At 38.5% G+C, this 17,284-nt stretch overlaps 1 protein-coding gene across 1 annotated transcript in view; it reads left to right on the top strand.

Annotated features, from left to right (window-relative positions):
- Window positions 1–6,068, top strand: part of Ack-like (activated Cdc42 kinase-like) — a 35,510-nt gene extending 29,442 nt beyond the window's left edge. The window contains exons 11-12 of the mRNA XM_067774978.1: window positions 1,579–3,435; window positions 4,672–6,068. Of these exons, the coding sequence (XP_067631079.1) occupies window positions 1,579–3,435; window positions 4,672–4,866 (2,052 nt within the window). The 3' untranslated portion in view covers window positions 4,867–6,068. The remainder of the gene's footprint in view (window positions 1–1,578; window positions 3,436–4,671) is intronic.
- Window positions 6,069–17,284: the final 11,216 nt, after the last annotated feature.

The following is a 17,284-nucleotide window of genomic DNA, read 5'->3' as shown; positions in this document are numbered from 1 at the left end:
AGGTTGGCTTCGGTGCTCCCCTCGGCCGTTTCAATCAAAAATTCGTTGAAAAAACTTGGCGTCTAGCCACATAAGGAGAACAATAAAATTTAAAAATTTAAACTACAATTATAAAAGTACATAAAAGAATTGGCGCTGGCGTTGTAGCTTTCGAGCTGGCCAAATAATTCGAATTTTATTCGACCTTCGTCCGGTATTATTATATACGCGCAATGAAGTAACTTAAATATCAAAAAAAAAAAAAGAAAAAAAAAAAATACAAACACTAAACTATGCTCTACTATAACTCCAAATTTGACACCAAATTCAGAGATTGAATTCTTGATGAATGTTTATGTCGAAGTACTTTTTATGACTTTTCGTCAGAAAACATAAAGCCAAATACACATACGAAATCAAAATCAAACCCAATCAATATAAAATTAAAACTCCAAGGCGCGATATACCTCCGAAGAGATTTATGCCGAGCTTCTCTTCCTATTCAGAACGGCATCTGCAAGGCAGATTAGTTTCACTGAGAAGCTTTTCATGTCAGAAATACATTCGAATTGTTTACCAAATCATTGCGAGGGGCGACCCCGCTTAGAAAAACTTTTTTTCTAATTGAAAAAACTTGTTTCTAAACTTTTGATGTAGCTTTGCCCACGGCTTGAACCCAGCATCTTCCGTGTGTTAGGCGGGGCAAGCTAAAACCACACAACGGCATAAGCTAATCCAAAATCCAAATTCTGCAACAATTTCGTATGTGTATTTTTCAGATATGTGAAAGTATGCAGTCATTTTGATTTACAATCAACAATATCCCTGCAAATCAAATTTGATTGCTTTATTTTTTGATTGCAAAATTTATAATCTACAAATTTCAAATAAAATATTGGATTTTTAATGTAGAGTTAACATTTACAATCAATTAACAATCAAACATTGCAATCAAATCTAATTGCTTTTTTGTGATTGTAAAAACTACAATGTACAATCAACTTGATTACTAGCACTTCGTTTACAAAAAACGAAAATAATTGTTTTTTGACATTGATTGCAATAACAATTTTTGTACAGTGAGCCACGCTTGAAATCAATGATCGTATCAGAAATGTGTTTGCAATCACATAAAAACAAATAATTGTAAACTGTATTTCCTTTACAATCAATGATTGTACAATTAAAGATTGTAGCAAAACGTGATTGCAATTAAATACTCAGAGTTGATTGTAGGTTGCAATTTGTTTTGCCTTGTGATTGCAATACAATTTTCACGTCAAAATATTTCTATGCGGTTCTTCCGTTAGCACTTTTTATGCGAATTTTTTTCGAAATTTTGTATGCGCATTTTTTCATCAAAATTATTGTGCGCCGAAAGGCGACTTTTTCCTGAGAAAACCGCTATGCAGAAAGCCAACAAAGCAGATCCATCTTTACTGACTAGACTACTATACAACTTTCATAAATTATCATCTTTTATGTATGTACTTATTTTAGTTTTTTGGTTAATTTCCTTCATTTTATTTATTTAATTTTTTTTTTTTATTTTCCACCCTATCCCCACATTCCCCATCCCGCCTTCTTATATCGTTTCAGGCCATTATCGGCGAAGAAGGTCGCGAAGCTTACAATAGTTTAATTGAGCGCAAGTCCTCACTGGGAGGCGTTGTCGGTGTTAGTATGGGTCTAAGTCCTGCTGCCACTTTGCTGCGACATCTTGATACAAATGAATTTGAACTGACTACCGCCAAAACATTGCCACGACGATCTGTACATTTGCAACAAGAGCGCAACGAATCGGTGATGACGCGTAGCATCAATTGCCGCGACAATGGTGATCAGGTTGCTGTGCCACTACACAACGCGCCACGCCCAATGACTTTGCCAACGCGTGGCGCTGCGGGGCGCAACAAACAATTCGTTGGTATGCCACCATCTAGTGGGTGTGCTATAAAAGGCGGCGTGACAAATGAATGCGCCGAACAATGTGCCACATCGCCGTCATGCAATGGTGACGACAATTCATCGCCATGTGAAAGTCCCAGCTACTTGACAAATACTTTTTACAAATTTCCAGAAAGCGCCACATCAACTCCTGGTGCAACAACGCAGCAGAGTATCGGGGACTCGACCAATCCGATACCTTTGCCCCCGCGCGAGGGTAAAAAGCATATTAAAACAAATGCCAAGCGGCATGTACGCAAATATCCATTGATTATACCAGTGAATGGTTTACAACGCACGCTAAATATGATGACTGAGACGACGCAAACAGATGGTGGTCTAAAGCCGGTTACAGCTCTAACAATGAGCAATGGTGTGATGCAGCGTTCATTGGCAGCGGCGCATGCGCAATCGCAATTGCAAGCGGCGGCACATTCAAAGGCCAACGCTACAACAGCAGAGCAAAAGTCAACGGTTGCACCAACTGTACTGCACCACAACAAGCAACATGGCACGCAACGTCATTCTATGGACTCCAATGACGATCATACATATCAAAATTTAGACAAAGTGAACGCTGAAAGCACAGGCATCAATGCCACAGATTCGGCATCGCTGCAGTTTGAATCGATCTTGGAAGCGGACTATGACAAGGGTAATGTTCTGCAATCACCTGATGTTACGGATGGTTTTTATAATTTTTCCATACAAAAAGAACAATACAACAAAGGCAAGGTAGTGGAGTTTGATGCAAATAAAATTTCTGGTTTATATGTAAATGAGGATGAGCTACGTAATTTGGATGTTGAAAGAAATCTAAAATTGCAACAAGCTGCAGTAGTTGCAAAAGCAATAGTCACATCAAGTGTAGCGCTTCCAACCACATCGTCTGCATCTACAACAACAGTAACAACAACGTCTAATTTGTCGACTTCTGGTTCTACTTTATCAATAGCACCGAGTGTTTCTCAAAAACCACCAGCAGTTGTTCCCTCAGTGGCGCCTACTAACACTACTGCAACGGCTGTGAGTAGTGTCGTTGGAGAAAATTTTGTCGCTAACGCAACAGCCATTGCCACTGCAACCACTACCACCATCTCCGCAATACCGAAAATTATGACTACTTCAAACACTAGCGAATCTGCTGTTAGCAGAGAGAAAAGTCTCAAAAACACCCTCGCAGCCGATAATGAATTGGCGGGAAATGCTCTCTTCAAGAAAGTACGCGAATCTGTTGATTTGGCTATGGATAAGAAGCCAAGCAGCGCTAATAATAACAGCGGCAATGTCATAACATCGCAAACCCTTAAACGCACTGCTTCTGCTGCCACCGGCACACGTCCTCAAACCGAATCTGAATATTTTGCAGCAGCTACTGCGCGTTTAAAAGATTCGAATTCAGTGAGCTGTGAAGATTTGCTCGAATTCTCCGATAAAAAACCGAAGGGCTGTGAACGTGGCGTGGACTCGGATGAGGTGCGCATTATGGTGAAAGTGCTTGGCAAAGATGTAAGTTAAAGCAATTATTTATTAATATTAATACATTTTTTTATTGTAGTGAGATATCTTTAAGCATCGAAAAAAATCAGGTCAATGAACTCTACATAATAACCTCATATTCATTTTTCTCTGTGTTGCTTTAGATTTCGTTAGTCTATTATCGATTATACCTCCGCTTAACTCTAGGGTAGATCCATGAATGAGAACCGGCACGTCTAACGGGGTCTAAGTTGATTTATTTAGGAACGGCTTTCCGTCTTCTATTGTCAAATTTGGTTTGAAGTAAACCGTGATCGTCGTTGGCCATCTTCAGTGTCCGAACGAAAAATGACAGTGAAGATGGCACACGGCGCACGAAAAATTACACCGAAGATTGCACGATGCCGATATCAAACTGCTGCTAAAAATGACTCTGAAGATGGAAGAACGCCGAAATTAACGGAAACAAAAAATGACACTGACGAGGCACAACTTCGTAACGAGAACTGAAACGAGAAATTACTTTGAACCGATCGTCCAGTTGTTCTTTGGGTTTTCTAGGAAAAAATTATCTGTCAGACATAAGCTCCTTCCCGTTGGCTGTACGGCTGATATGTAAGAAAATTTAACGGTGGGCTGTACGAGCTCTAAAAATAATAATCAACAACTCTTAAGTACCCCAATGGTGCAAAGGCTCTCAACAGCATCCGCCTGAGCCTTGCGTATTCACACTACCCTTCCACGTTTCCGCAGAAGCTTACTGAGATCTAATGCTTGATTTTAAAATACCCAAATCCACTTTGTAACCTTCCGGTCCGAGAGTAGTTACCTTCTGGTGTTGTTGTTGTAGCGATAAGGATACTCCCCGAAGGCCTTGGGGAGTGTTATCGATGTTGATGATCCTTTGCCGGATACAGATCCGGTACGTTCCGGTACCAAACCCGCCCATCTCGGGAACGATTTGTTATGACCACATGCGGCCAGTTGCGCTGGCAACTTGAAAGGGCTGCACTACACAACCCCTTGGATCTATTTGGTATTTTAGTCGCCTCTTACGACAGGCATACATACCTCGGGTATATTCTAACGCCCTAAACCACCGGGGCGGTAGTTACCTCCTCTTGACCTTATTTAAAAAGCCGTCTACTGGAAGCTCTGAGGTCAATAAGTGTCTTTGTCTACCACGGAAGTGCTCTTTTTTCAAGCCGCTGTTTTTAATTCGCTATTATTTGAAATCTTTATAATACCCCTTTTCTTTAATTTCAGATCGTCGAACCAACACGTTGCCTACAATCACTCGAATTTATTGGTTGGGATGTACATAAAGCTATTAAAATTATTAAATTACAAAATATTTTCCCTGCCAAAGAACTGAGTCTTGCCAAAACTGTGGATGCATTGCAGGAATTTGAATGGGATTTACATACGGCTGTGCTGAAGTTACGCAGTGAATTGAATTAAACTACATTGCCTGAAAAATAGAATCGACATTTTTTACACTGTACGGCATATCAATTTTATTTTCTGGGTAACGAACCAAGCCATTCTTTTTAAAGAGATTGAGTGAAAAGTAAAACAAATTCTGTTTTTCGAAGTTAGCTTCGAAAGTGGTTGCAAAGTTCGACAACAAACATTTTTTTAAGATTAGGTCATGGCAAACAATTTTTCAGTTTTTCCAAGTTAGCATCCAAAACATATGTTGGAGTTTTGAAGTTCGAAAACGGTCCTTTAAATTTTTTTTTAATTAATGTCATCGAAAAACTAAAAAAGTTAACATATGGGCGTGGTTTGCCTTTCTTTCATTTGAATGGTATAGATTTCTTCTTTGTCTATTTAAACAATAGTCGTTATACGTGGTTGAAAGTCAAACCTTCGAAAGAATTAATAGTTCTGATTTTTTTTCTACGTGTTATACAAACTTAAAAAGAAATTGAGTATATGTTTTGAACGAAAGTCCACTACAATTGTTGTAAAAGTTAACTTCGTAAACAGAGACATTACTTTTCTGCTACTGCCTCGATCTCTTAAGACAATGTTTGTACCAAAATCCGCATGCTGTACAATGTTATTTTAAAAGTTTTATATAAATATTTTTAAAAAGGTATATTTAAACACTAATTCGAAAAAGATAAAAATTTTGTATTGTGATTAATTTGTGCTCGAAATATCGCATTTAGCGGCTTATTAAATTTTTGTATCGTTTTTAATAGTTATACGAATACATAATACCAACATTGTTAGAAAAAATTAGCAAAAAAAAAAAAAAAATTATGAAAGCAAAAAATTTAAACAATTAAAAAAAAAAACAAATACAAGATATCGTTACCATAACCCACAAAGTGTACAATCAACACTTCGAAATTGCGGTTTTCATCGATTTTGGTGGCAGATACATACATATAAAAATATAGGCTTCAGTTTATTAGTTAATTAATAGCCAAAACAGCGTAGTCATGCCTCTTTTAAGACTCAACATCTACACGCAATCAAGCACTGCTACAAGAACAACAACAACACGCAATCAATTCGAAATGATATATTTTTTCCTTCCTTTGTAAACTGGTAAACTTGTTGGTTAAGGCTTTTTTCGATTACGGTAACGATATGTACACGAAGATGTAAGCACGAAGAGGATCTAAGCCAACCAATTAAAATTTTTTTTTTAGAAAATTACAGAAATGTGGAAAATCCTCATAAAAATTTCGAAATTTCTCTCAAGAATATTCGGAAACTGGTGGTCAATTCCCTAACTGTGAAAAACTGAAAAATGTACACTTATTGAAAACTCATTTGCACACACAATTTACACTTTAAATTTTCATGTGATTCTGTAAACTATTGTGCACATTGTTTTGCTGAATGGGCGCTGAATGTAAGAGTCTTATGTCAGTGAGAAAATATTGATGAAACGCCATGAAACCAAAAAAGTCATTCTGCAACAGTGCGTATGAGTTTTGAATGTCAATAGTGTACACTGGCTGCCAAGAAAACTCACGAAGTTTTTATCAGTGAGTTTTTTGTTCACAGTTTTGCTTTACAGTATCAGAATTTCAAAGTTTTCACAATTTCTTGTGTGCACTTTAAAACTCACAGTTAGCGAATAGGGCCCCTGTAGTAATTAAACTGCATGCTCAAAAAGTTTCTCAAAATTTCAAGTAAAATTTTCATCTTCCTGAAGATTTCTAACCACTTTCAAATTTTAAAATTTTTTCGAAAACGTTTTCTAAAATTATCAAAATTAACTTAAGAAGAAAATATCTGCTTAAATGTGCTAATCATATTTAATGCTATTTTCGTGTTCACAGGCTAAATATTAGACTGTGCAAGCCCTCATACAAAATAAAAAAGTTCTGGCTGTTTTTTGAAGAATAAAATTTAGAGCATGTCTTTTTCAACCTTTTTTTCGACCCAGTCGAACATACATTCAACAATATTTAAACACGAAATGCAAACAAGTAATATCATATAATAACAACCCAGTCAGTGCCTTATCGCTTGAATGCGACGAAAGAATCATCTCAGATGATGCTGCGATTTATTAAAAAATATAAAAAATAAAACAAACAAAAATAAAAATCAACTGTGTTTCTACACGCCTCTGTGTATTAATAAGAACAAAATTTAAAATTAAGTTCATACATTTATCAATACATATTTTAAATATCTAGGTACATTATTTTATGCATGTACACCGGCGATTGAAAAAATTGTCTAAACAAATATTTTGCCATTTTTTCTGTTGTTTTCTTCTATTTTCGTTAGTTTTTTTTTGATGGGTTGCATTACGAAAACTATCACCCCTATTCTGCATTTCGACTTGGATTGGAATTTTTTCGATTTGGCAAATTTGGTATTCTGTGTTCCAATCTCTTTCGATCCAACTTCGAATCGTTCGATTTTGTGTATTCTGCATTTCGATCGTAGTTCCGTTTTTCTAAGTTGGAAAATTGTTGGCGGAAAAATATTTTCTTTTTATTTTTTTATTAATTTATAACAGAATTTTAACAAAAATGTAAGTAAAACTTGTTAAGAAACGTAGAAGGCTTGATGATTGTTTTTATCTGTTTCCAGGTCAAAAACAACATGTCGATGTCGAAGTCCTTGGACGATTTGCCCCGCAAAAGTATCTAACACATACTTGAAAGCATCCTTATTAAGTCGAAAGTTTTTTTTGCACCTAAATAAGAAAATAAGTCATTAAACTTTACCACTTTTAAGTTCAATTTCTTACAATTCGTCACTCATCTCAAATAGATTACACAAATCTCGCAATATTTGCCTTTCCATTCTCGCCTGGCCATTTTCGTATGCGTTGCTTTCCAAGTCCACAAATAATGCCGCGGCTATTAATTTCATTATAATAGACAGTTATAATTTGTGTCTGTTCGTTGGGTCCAGTTATATGCCAAAGCAAGCTGCCGGAGTAGAGGAAGGTGAAGCGAAAACGTAAACAATCCTTGCGGAAAGAATAAATAAATCTTCATAAAGTATTTGAGGCCAGTGCAATAAAATTAGCATCCATAAAATTCAGAAAATTGCAACTATATTCGTGCAGGAATCCGTTTTAGCAAAACTTGGTGGCCACTGCAGGGAATTGGCCAAACGTACGACAAAAACACACTTATAATTATGAAAGAACTTCACTCAAAAAAATATAACACGGCGACAATATATTCTATGCTTTTTTTGTACAAAATGGCGGGGATAATAAAATATAAACGTTTTTCAGTGTTATTTACAAATTTTCTTTAATTTATTTTGTTCCAATGTTCACACATTCCGTACAAAGAGCTGATTTCGAAAAATCCTTTGCTCTTCCTCTTATCGTTACGACTCCGACGTAATGCAGAATACCCAACTTCGATTAAAGCGGAGCGTAGAACGGGAACGTAATCGAAATGCAGAATAGGGGTGTATGTAAATAAATTTCGAAAACATTTTCAAAAAAATTCGAAAATTAAAAAGTTTGTAAAAACCTCTAATATGGCAAAATTTTATATTTAGAATTTGGGAAAACTTTAACTTTATAGCTACTGTAAACTAAGTAAATTAACTTCTAAGGTGCTCATGAAAACTTGGAAAAATTTATTTAAAATTTTAGAGAACTTGTAGTTTTGTAACCGCTTTCAACTATAAAAACAAGTTTCGATAACATTTTTTGAACAATTTTATACATTTTGAAGTCAACTCCATTAAAAAAAATATGGATTTTTTTTTTTTTTTTGTTTCAGTAAAATGAATAATACTTTAAAATATATTTCAAAAAAGTTTTCCGAAATTCCGATTTTCGTATTTTTTCGAAAATGGTTTCGAAATGAGGTAGAGTTTTTTTAAACTCTGTTTTAAATTAAAAAAAGTAACTGATAAAAATTTAAATAATTTTTGCCAAAATTCGTAAGTAAAATTTGGAAATTCTTAACCCTAGTTCGGCCGACGATTTTTACATCTATTTTTGGCCGACGCAGTCACCCCGGTGACTGCCAGAAAAAGAATTAAAGTGTTCAACCCGTTACAGTTGTCTATGACTAAAATTATAAAACCTTATTTTGTATTTTTTCTACTTAAAATCCATTAGGTTAGGATATTAAGGAAAATGAGTTAACAAAATTTATTGAAAATGTGTTTTTTTATTAAATAATTAAATAGTCACCCCGGTGACTCGTCGGCCAAATACGTGGTAAAACAGTTGTAAATTACTAAAATTATAAAATCTTTCTTTGTATTTAAAAAAGTTAAGAGGTTACAGAAAATTAGTTAAAAAATTTATTAAAAATGTGTTTTTTGAGGGGAGAATATGAAAAAGTCACCCCGGTGACTCGTCGGCCGAACTAGGGTTAATGAATTAAAAAGAATCGTACTAATGTTTTTTCAAAAACGGTTTCCAAATACAGTTCGTTAAGGTTTTTTTAACAAACAAAAATAAAGAAAAACAAGAAAAGAACTTATAAAATTACCAAATAAAATTTGCAGTTATTTTTTTTACACTCAGATTGTATATACATATGCCAGCTCAGAACTCGACTGCAAGTCTGTATCTCATTTCAATGTACTTATTGCATTCGTTTGTATTGCATTTCTTTTTTGAGTAACGTCGCTGCGACCTTATCTCTTTTGCTTTAACTTTAGTCATAATATATGTATTTATAAACAAAACTATTTAACTTTTACTCTAAAATTGTTTTAACTACAAAAAATACACACATACATATTTATATGTACGTACTAAATATGCATATTTATATTTGTAATTCCTTTGCGTGCCTTTTTGTTGCGCTCAATACGCATTTAGTTGTTTAAGTATATACAAAAAATACAAGTACACATGAATACATTCAATAACAAAGTTATCCACATTAACATACATTCATATGTACAACTCATAGATGATAGTATCGTTTAATATTAAATATTAATGTCAATTCATAAAAAGAAAATGGTTTCGAATACTCTATATATTTGTAATACAAATTATTACACAAAAAAAGAAGATACATACTCTATACATTTACAAGATAAACATACATACCATATTTTTATTACATACAAATATACAATATATACATATTTACTGACCAATTTTGTACACATTAATGAAAAACTTAAATTGGTGTTTTAGCTCGCCTTACGATAATTTATGTTTTAACTTCGAAAATGTTAATCTACATAAAACTCATTTATAAAATAATAATAATAATAAAAAGATAAAAATTTAATAACAAATATATTTGTAAATATAATATACATAGCTTGCGAAATGGAACCAATTTTGTTTAGTAGCGGGGGCCAACGTCTGATATTTAAGATGAATTCCTTCAGGGCATAATCATCCATCATTCAAATATTGTGGGCTAACCTACGTAGCCCAACAGCGTTATGCGTTGATGGCTGAGTAAAGGTAGTACATTTAACAATGTAAGAGCCGAAGCTATTGAGGCTACCCTCGGTTAGGCAGGGGTTGAAGAACCACTACGGCTTTGGATTTCAACCCTGCTTCGCAACCGCGCAATAACAGCACAGCTAGACGGAGCTAGTGTTGGCAAGCAGTTATGCAGAGGCACACCACAGAGTGGGGTATCTTAGGCGATTTCAATGCCCATCATGATCTATGGTATTCAAACTTGCGGGCGGACAGTAGGGGTGAGATGTTGGCGGATAAAATAGAAGAAACGACGTTCTGCACAATAAACGGAGATGCCCCCACACGTATGGTAGGAAGCTGTCACAGTTCGTCGGATATCTCAATCGTGAGCGCAGAACTCGTAAACTGTATCAACTGGGAGCCGATGCTAACATTGGCATCCGACCACCTGCCTATACTTATTTCGCTCGAGCGTACCGCCGACTTCATCATCACAGAAAAACGCACTTTCATAAACTTTAAAAAAGGAAAGTGGGCCGAATACAAATCCTTTACAGACAACCTCTTTGCTGCCCTCCCTATCCCGACTGATGCCCACCAAGGGGAGCGTGCCTTCCGCAAGGTCATGGAATCCGCCTCGGCACGTTTCATTCCCGCCGGGAGAATTCCCAAAATTCGGCCCCATTTCCCGGCGGAGGTCGCAAATTTAGCGAGGGAACGTGACCTTATAAGACAGCTCGATCCAGGCGACCCCCAAATAAGGGATATAAACCAACGCATCAGATTGCTTGTGGATAAACACAAGCGGGCGAAATGGGAGGAGCACCTAAGAGGTTGTAACCTCTCTGCCGGTGTGGGTAAACTTTGGTCCACCGTAAAGTCCCTATCGAATCCGTCTAGGCACAATGACAAAATTTCCATCGCCTTTGGCGATAAAGTGCTGTCGGATGCGAAAAAATGCGCGAGCCTAAGGAAAGAGGGTTTCAAATATTTAGCACATGTCTTCAACCTGTCTCTTTCCACCTTTGTCATACCCGAAAAATGAAAAATGGCCAAGGTGGTCCCGCTACTAAAGCCTTGGAAACCAGCTAACATAGGAGAGTAGTATCGTCCGATATCTCTCCTATCACCAGTAGCAAAGACGCTTGAAGCCATTTTGCTCCCCTACTTCCAAGCAAATTTGCAGCTAGCCTCTAATCAGCATGGCTTCAGAAAACTCTATAGCACCACCACCGCGCTAAAGGCCATCAGCACCCAGATAAATTGCGGTTTAAATCAAAACCCCCACCATAGAACAGTACTCGTAGCGCTAGACATATCAAAAGCTTTTGATACGGTCAACCATGGCTCGTTACTGCAAGACCTGGAAGGGTCTACCCTTCCCCCATGTCTTAAAAGGTGGACCGCAAATTATCTGGGTGGTCGGCAGGCATCGGCGCAATTTAGAAACGAAACATCAAAACCAAGAAGAATTAAACAAGGGGTGCAACAGGGTGGTGTCCTATCCCCACTTTTGTTTAATTTCTACATATCTAAGCTACCTTCACCACCAGAAGGAGTTACTTTCGTTTCTTACGCCGATGACTGCACAATAATGGCCACAGGCCCGGGCCCAAAGATCGATGAGCTTTGCAACAGAATAAACGGCTACCTCCCTGATCTCTACAGTTTTTTCGCCTCGCGAAACTTGGCATTATCACCGACTAAATCTTCCGCGACCTTGTTTACAACATGGACGTCCTAAATGTCGACCATTTTGAACATCCACGTCGATGACACTACGCTACCTTCTGTCCTACACCCCAAAATCTTGGGTGTGTGGGCATCCCAACAGACATCTGATTGGTGAGCCAACACCGCCTAGGGGCTTAAGGAGTCATCACCATAAGCATTTTGAAGAAATACGGCACCTGAAAACCCAGCCGTATGATGCAAAAAAACACAAGCAGGTCCTTGGTGAACTCCACAAACATGCGTCGGACCTTTATGCCGGGAATTGCCCGCTGAATCCAGTGCTCACAGAAAAGTATCCAAAACTTGCGGAAGAGGAACGCATACTCCCCAGCGAAACTCGTGTCACTCTTGCTCAACTTCGTTCTGGATACTGTAACAGGTTAAACTCTTACCTATCCAGAGTCAACCCCGACATACATAATGTATGCCCCGCTTGCAATGTGTCCCAACATGACACCAACCATCTCTTTAATTGTAATGTGGAACCAACGCCTCTAACCCCCTTTTCATTATGGTCCACCCCTGTTGAAACAGCAAGTTTCCTTGGACTCCCGTTAGAGGATATCGATGATAATTTGTGATCGGCCGCAGCTGTTAGGTGGGGCGAAGCACTGCTACAACAACAACAACAACAGGGTGGGGTGCTTTCACCTCTGCTTTGGTTGATCACCATAAATGAAATCGTAGGAAAACTTAAAGCAGGGAGGGTTAAGATCGTGGCGTTCTTGGTCTTTGGTCCTTTCCCCTCCGTAATGAGCGAAATCATGGAAAGGGTATTGGCTAAACTCAGCAGGTGGGCACAGGGATGTGGCCTTAGGTTAAATCCCGACAAGACGGACCTCCTTCTCTTCACGAGGAAGTACAAGTCACCTGCCTTCAGACTACCATTCTTAAACGGCCAGCAACTAACCCTGTCATCGAGTACCAAGTATCTGGAACTAACAACTGACTTTAAGTTGAATTGGAAAGTATGCATGGAAGAGCGGGTACGGAAGGCCTGCATCGCCTTCTATGCCTGCAAATCAATGTTAGGTTAGAAATGGGGGCTCAAGCCAAGCAAGGTACTTTGGATGTACGAGGCGATGGTGCGACCGGTGCTTACCTATGGTTCCATAGTCTGGTGTGAAGCTCTAAGTAAGAGCTACAAACTCACCAGCCTGCAAAAAGTCCAGCGCACTGCGTGTGTTGGTGACATAGGGACCGGACGCACTTGCCCCACATCTGCTTTAGACCCCATTTTGCACCTGCTTCCGATAGACTTGCATATCCTTTGTACATCGTCGCAAACCGCACTGAGACTCAGGGAGTCTGGGTGTTGGAAGGATACTCAGCAGGGCCATAGTAGTATCCTAAAGAAACTTCCGGATGGTACATGTAGTACCGAGACAGATTACTACCCTCGCAAACTGAAGTTTGAGTACGGTTGTAATACCGCCATTCCAAGCAGGAACGAGTGGAAGAGAAACCCGTTCATTAGGGTCGACGACATCCAAAACTACACTGACGGCTCCAAGATGGAATCGGGAGTGGAGGCCAGAGTCTACTCTGAGTCCCTAGATTTGTCTGCATCATTCAGACTCCCATCGCACTGCAGCGGGTTTCAAGCAGAAATCCTCGCGATTTGGCAAGCCTGCAAATCACTGGAGGGCTTGAACGTAGCTGGTAAAGTTTGCTTCCTGTCAGATAGCCATGCAGCGATAAAAGCGCTTCCCTCGCCACACATTAACTCAAAATTAGTGTAAACTATGCGTTATCTGGGTACCGGGTCATAGGGGGATAGAGGGTAACGAGAAGGCCGACGAGCTGGCACGCAGGGGCTTATCGGAGATGAGCGAGGACACAACCAGTGTCGAAGTAGGCATACCCTTAGCAGTAGCCAAGGGGTATATCCAAAGCTTCTACTTGAAGAAAGCACAAACAAAGTGGAATAACATCACCACCTGTGCAATATCAAAATCCATTTGGCCAAACTATGATGGAAAGAGGACGAGAAGTCTTCTGAACAAATCCAGGGCCAACACACGCAAACTGATGGCAGTCTGCACCGGTCATTGGGCAGTAGGTACACATGCGGAAAAGATGGGCATTCCGTATAACGACTACTGCAGAAGCTGCAAAGGTCCAAATGGCAGGGAGACAGTAGAACACTTTATGTGTAAATGCCCGGCTCTAGCTAAAACCCGACTAAGGTTCCTTGGAACCCCGTTTCTATAAGACCTCAGAGGTTTATCTGTGATACCAATCCCGAATATTCTTAATTTTATCAACAACTCTGGCTGGTTGTAGTACATTGACCGTAACATTCCGTAGGTTTTAGACGAGTTAAAAATAATCTAATAATAATAAATAATTACATGGCATCAAAACGGCTTTAAATAGCTACTTGGGCGACCAGGGTCGCAGCCATTTCACCTACCTACCTAAAGGTAGTACAACTATAAAAAGAAGGGTACTTTCCATAAATTCTCCATTCGTTCACCATTATCTTTTTTGCAGTTTGTGCCAGCCTTGAAACTGTCTGTCATTCACTTTGTAGTCGAAATGTGGAAACGTGGATGTTGGACCAAACCGATGTTTTTTGAAGATATTGAGACATAAGCTAAAAAGTCAATTCTACGGATTTCTAAGGTAGCCTTGAAAACATAGGTTTGGGTTTTCGAAATTCGAAATGATATTTCTTGTGTAAGATAAACATATTGTGACGAATATTAGCAACACTAAGGGATACTCTCATCTCTAAGCCGATGCTAAGCAGTGCCTTGTATGCACATCAATAGATCAATCATTATGCCTACACATATGTACGTACACGCAGCGGAGAAGAGACGCACAAACACATGCAGATATCTTATCTGAGATGCTCCCAAAAGTATGCAATTGTAATTGTGGAAGTGCTGCTCACAAATACACGCACATATGAGAAGCTATACATCTGAATGTGTAGTTATAATTATATGGCAGTAACTAAGTAAATTCTGGAAGCGCCTAGAAGATGCAACGAGGAAATCACAGAGTATAAAAGCACCAACAGTAGAGGCGCGAGAATCAGTTGGATTTAAGACGCTATCTGGCGAGCAATAGTAGAGTTATTTATTGTGAAGGCCATTTTGCATTATTAAATATTGGAGTTATTTATTCAACAGTTTAGTGATTCGAACTTAGCAGAAGGTTGCAATTAAGAGGATTTGCAGTAAATTCGTTACAATATATACTAGTAGGGGATCTGCCTGAGCAACCCATCCATAAATGAAATACATTTTATATGCTATTTGGAATAATTTTACGAAAGATTTCCAGGAAATATTCTGGCAGATGATATTTTTACTTAAGTTTTCAAAAGTGATTTTTTTAAATTTTGTACCTTAGCTGTCCACGTTAGAAGATTAAAAAGCAATGATGGCGTATACCAACAATTCCCTATACATAAGCTGTCAGTGTGCGGAGGAGTTGATTAATAACTCTCGTATTTTTGGGCACACGTTTTTTCGACAGAGTGACGGAGGATATACTTAAGTTCATATGGGAAAGTAAGTGCTTTAAAGGATATTAGCTAGGAAATATTTGGTTCGTCGTAGTGTGCTCCACCAGGCACTCGGTGGCGCTCATACTGAACAAAATTGTCCCCGAAGAGAAATGTGGATAATTCTCTTGCTCGATAATCGATGTTTCCTTAATAGACTGCGGCGTGAGAGCTGATATTTTCTCAGAGCAGCTTATATTTCGCTTCCTGACTCGCCTTATATCTTAATAGCGAAAGTACTGAACATAGACGGAACCTGTAGAACACTGAGTCTAATAAAAAATAACCTCTCTTACGAAATGAGAGGGGATAGTTAGCCTATCAATGCTTAGTATAACGGGAGCCCTAAAACCCATTTCGACGGCGGATTATAGCAGAGCGCCTCCTAATACTGTACGGACAGAATATATGATCACAGAAGACTGTGTTGCGCAACCCTTTCAAGGTGTTGCAGGTAAGTTTAAAGCTTTTCCAACGCATTTGTCAACCTCACCTAACCTTGGCGAACCCTGTTTATTTAGCAGGCGAGAAGGAAAGGGATCGGATTATCTCGAAGGTTCCCGTTATGGTCAGACTAATCCCATAGCAGTGCTATTTTTCGGAGTGTACCTGATAAATATCGTGCAAAGGACCATCAACATCTTTGAAACTCCGCAAAAACCCTCGGAAAATTGTCGCTACAATAAACAGAGGGAGACTGCCTAGTCTCGTGCCTGCACCTCGATTAGGATCTTAGGGACCGGAAATGGTGGACGAGGCGATATATGTACGTGTACATAGATGGCTCCAAGCAAATGGAAGGGGCTAGGTCTTGGGTATAGCGATCCGGAAGTAAGCAGATCCTAAAAGCTGCCAGCTCACTGTAGTTCCCTTCAGGCGGATGTAGTAGCCGTGAAGAAAGTAGTAGAAATATTGGAGAAAAATGCAATAAACTGCAGCTCTTTACAGGAACCCAACTCTCAAGGCCTAAGGTCATCCTATGAAGGCTTGTCCATGGCAAAGAGAACAATCGGTGGTATCATCGGTGAATATCTCTTTCACAGCATCTGAAGGGCATGACATAACCTAAGAGCGTCAACTTTGGCATTAACTATGTGTCATTAAAACGATTTCTCATAGCAACACATCTAGAAGTGCTTTTGAGTATAACAATCACTAAGAAGAGGTGACTTTAGGCTCATGATTTCTGGCGTCGACTTAAGAAATGTGCAAAACGTGCCGATTTTCAATAATAAAACCTTACATATTGTGACGAATATTAGCAACACTAAGGGATACTATTATCTCTAAGCCGATAACAAGCAGTCACTTGTATCTACATAAGCAAATCAATCATTATGTCTACACATATGTACTTACAGCAGCGGAGAGATACTCACAAAAGTATGCAATCATCAGCAAAGTAGTGCTCACACATACACATGCATATATCTGAGATGCTCACAAAAGTATACAATCATCGGTGGAAGCATCACTCATATATACACGCGCATATGAGAAGCTATAAACGTGCATCTGTAGTTTATAGCTGGTAAACAAGTAGTAAATTCTCGAAGAAGAAACGCCTAGAAGTATGCGAACGACACAGCAGAGAGTATAAAAGGAGCAAAAGCTGAGTAAGCAGTTTCACTTTGATTTAAGCAGGCTATTGGTTGCGAAGTATAAGTGTTATTGTGAAGTACTCTAATAAAGACCATTTTGCATTATTGAATATTGGAGTTAGGAGTTATTTATTCAACAGTTTTGCGATGCGAACGTTAGTAGAA

The sequence above is a fragment of the Eurosta solidaginis genome, chromosome 3, assembly GCF_040869045.1.
Source record: "Eurosta solidaginis isolate ZX-2024a chromosome 3, ASM4086904v1, whole genome shotgun sequence".
In the NCBI taxonomy this organism is placed as follows: domain Eukaryota; kingdom Metazoa; phylum Arthropoda; class Insecta; order Diptera; family Tephritidae; genus Eurosta; species Eurosta solidaginis.
The sequence above is the reverse complement of the archived record's forward strand: the minus strand, read 5'-3'. Positions and strand labels throughout refer to the sequence as shown.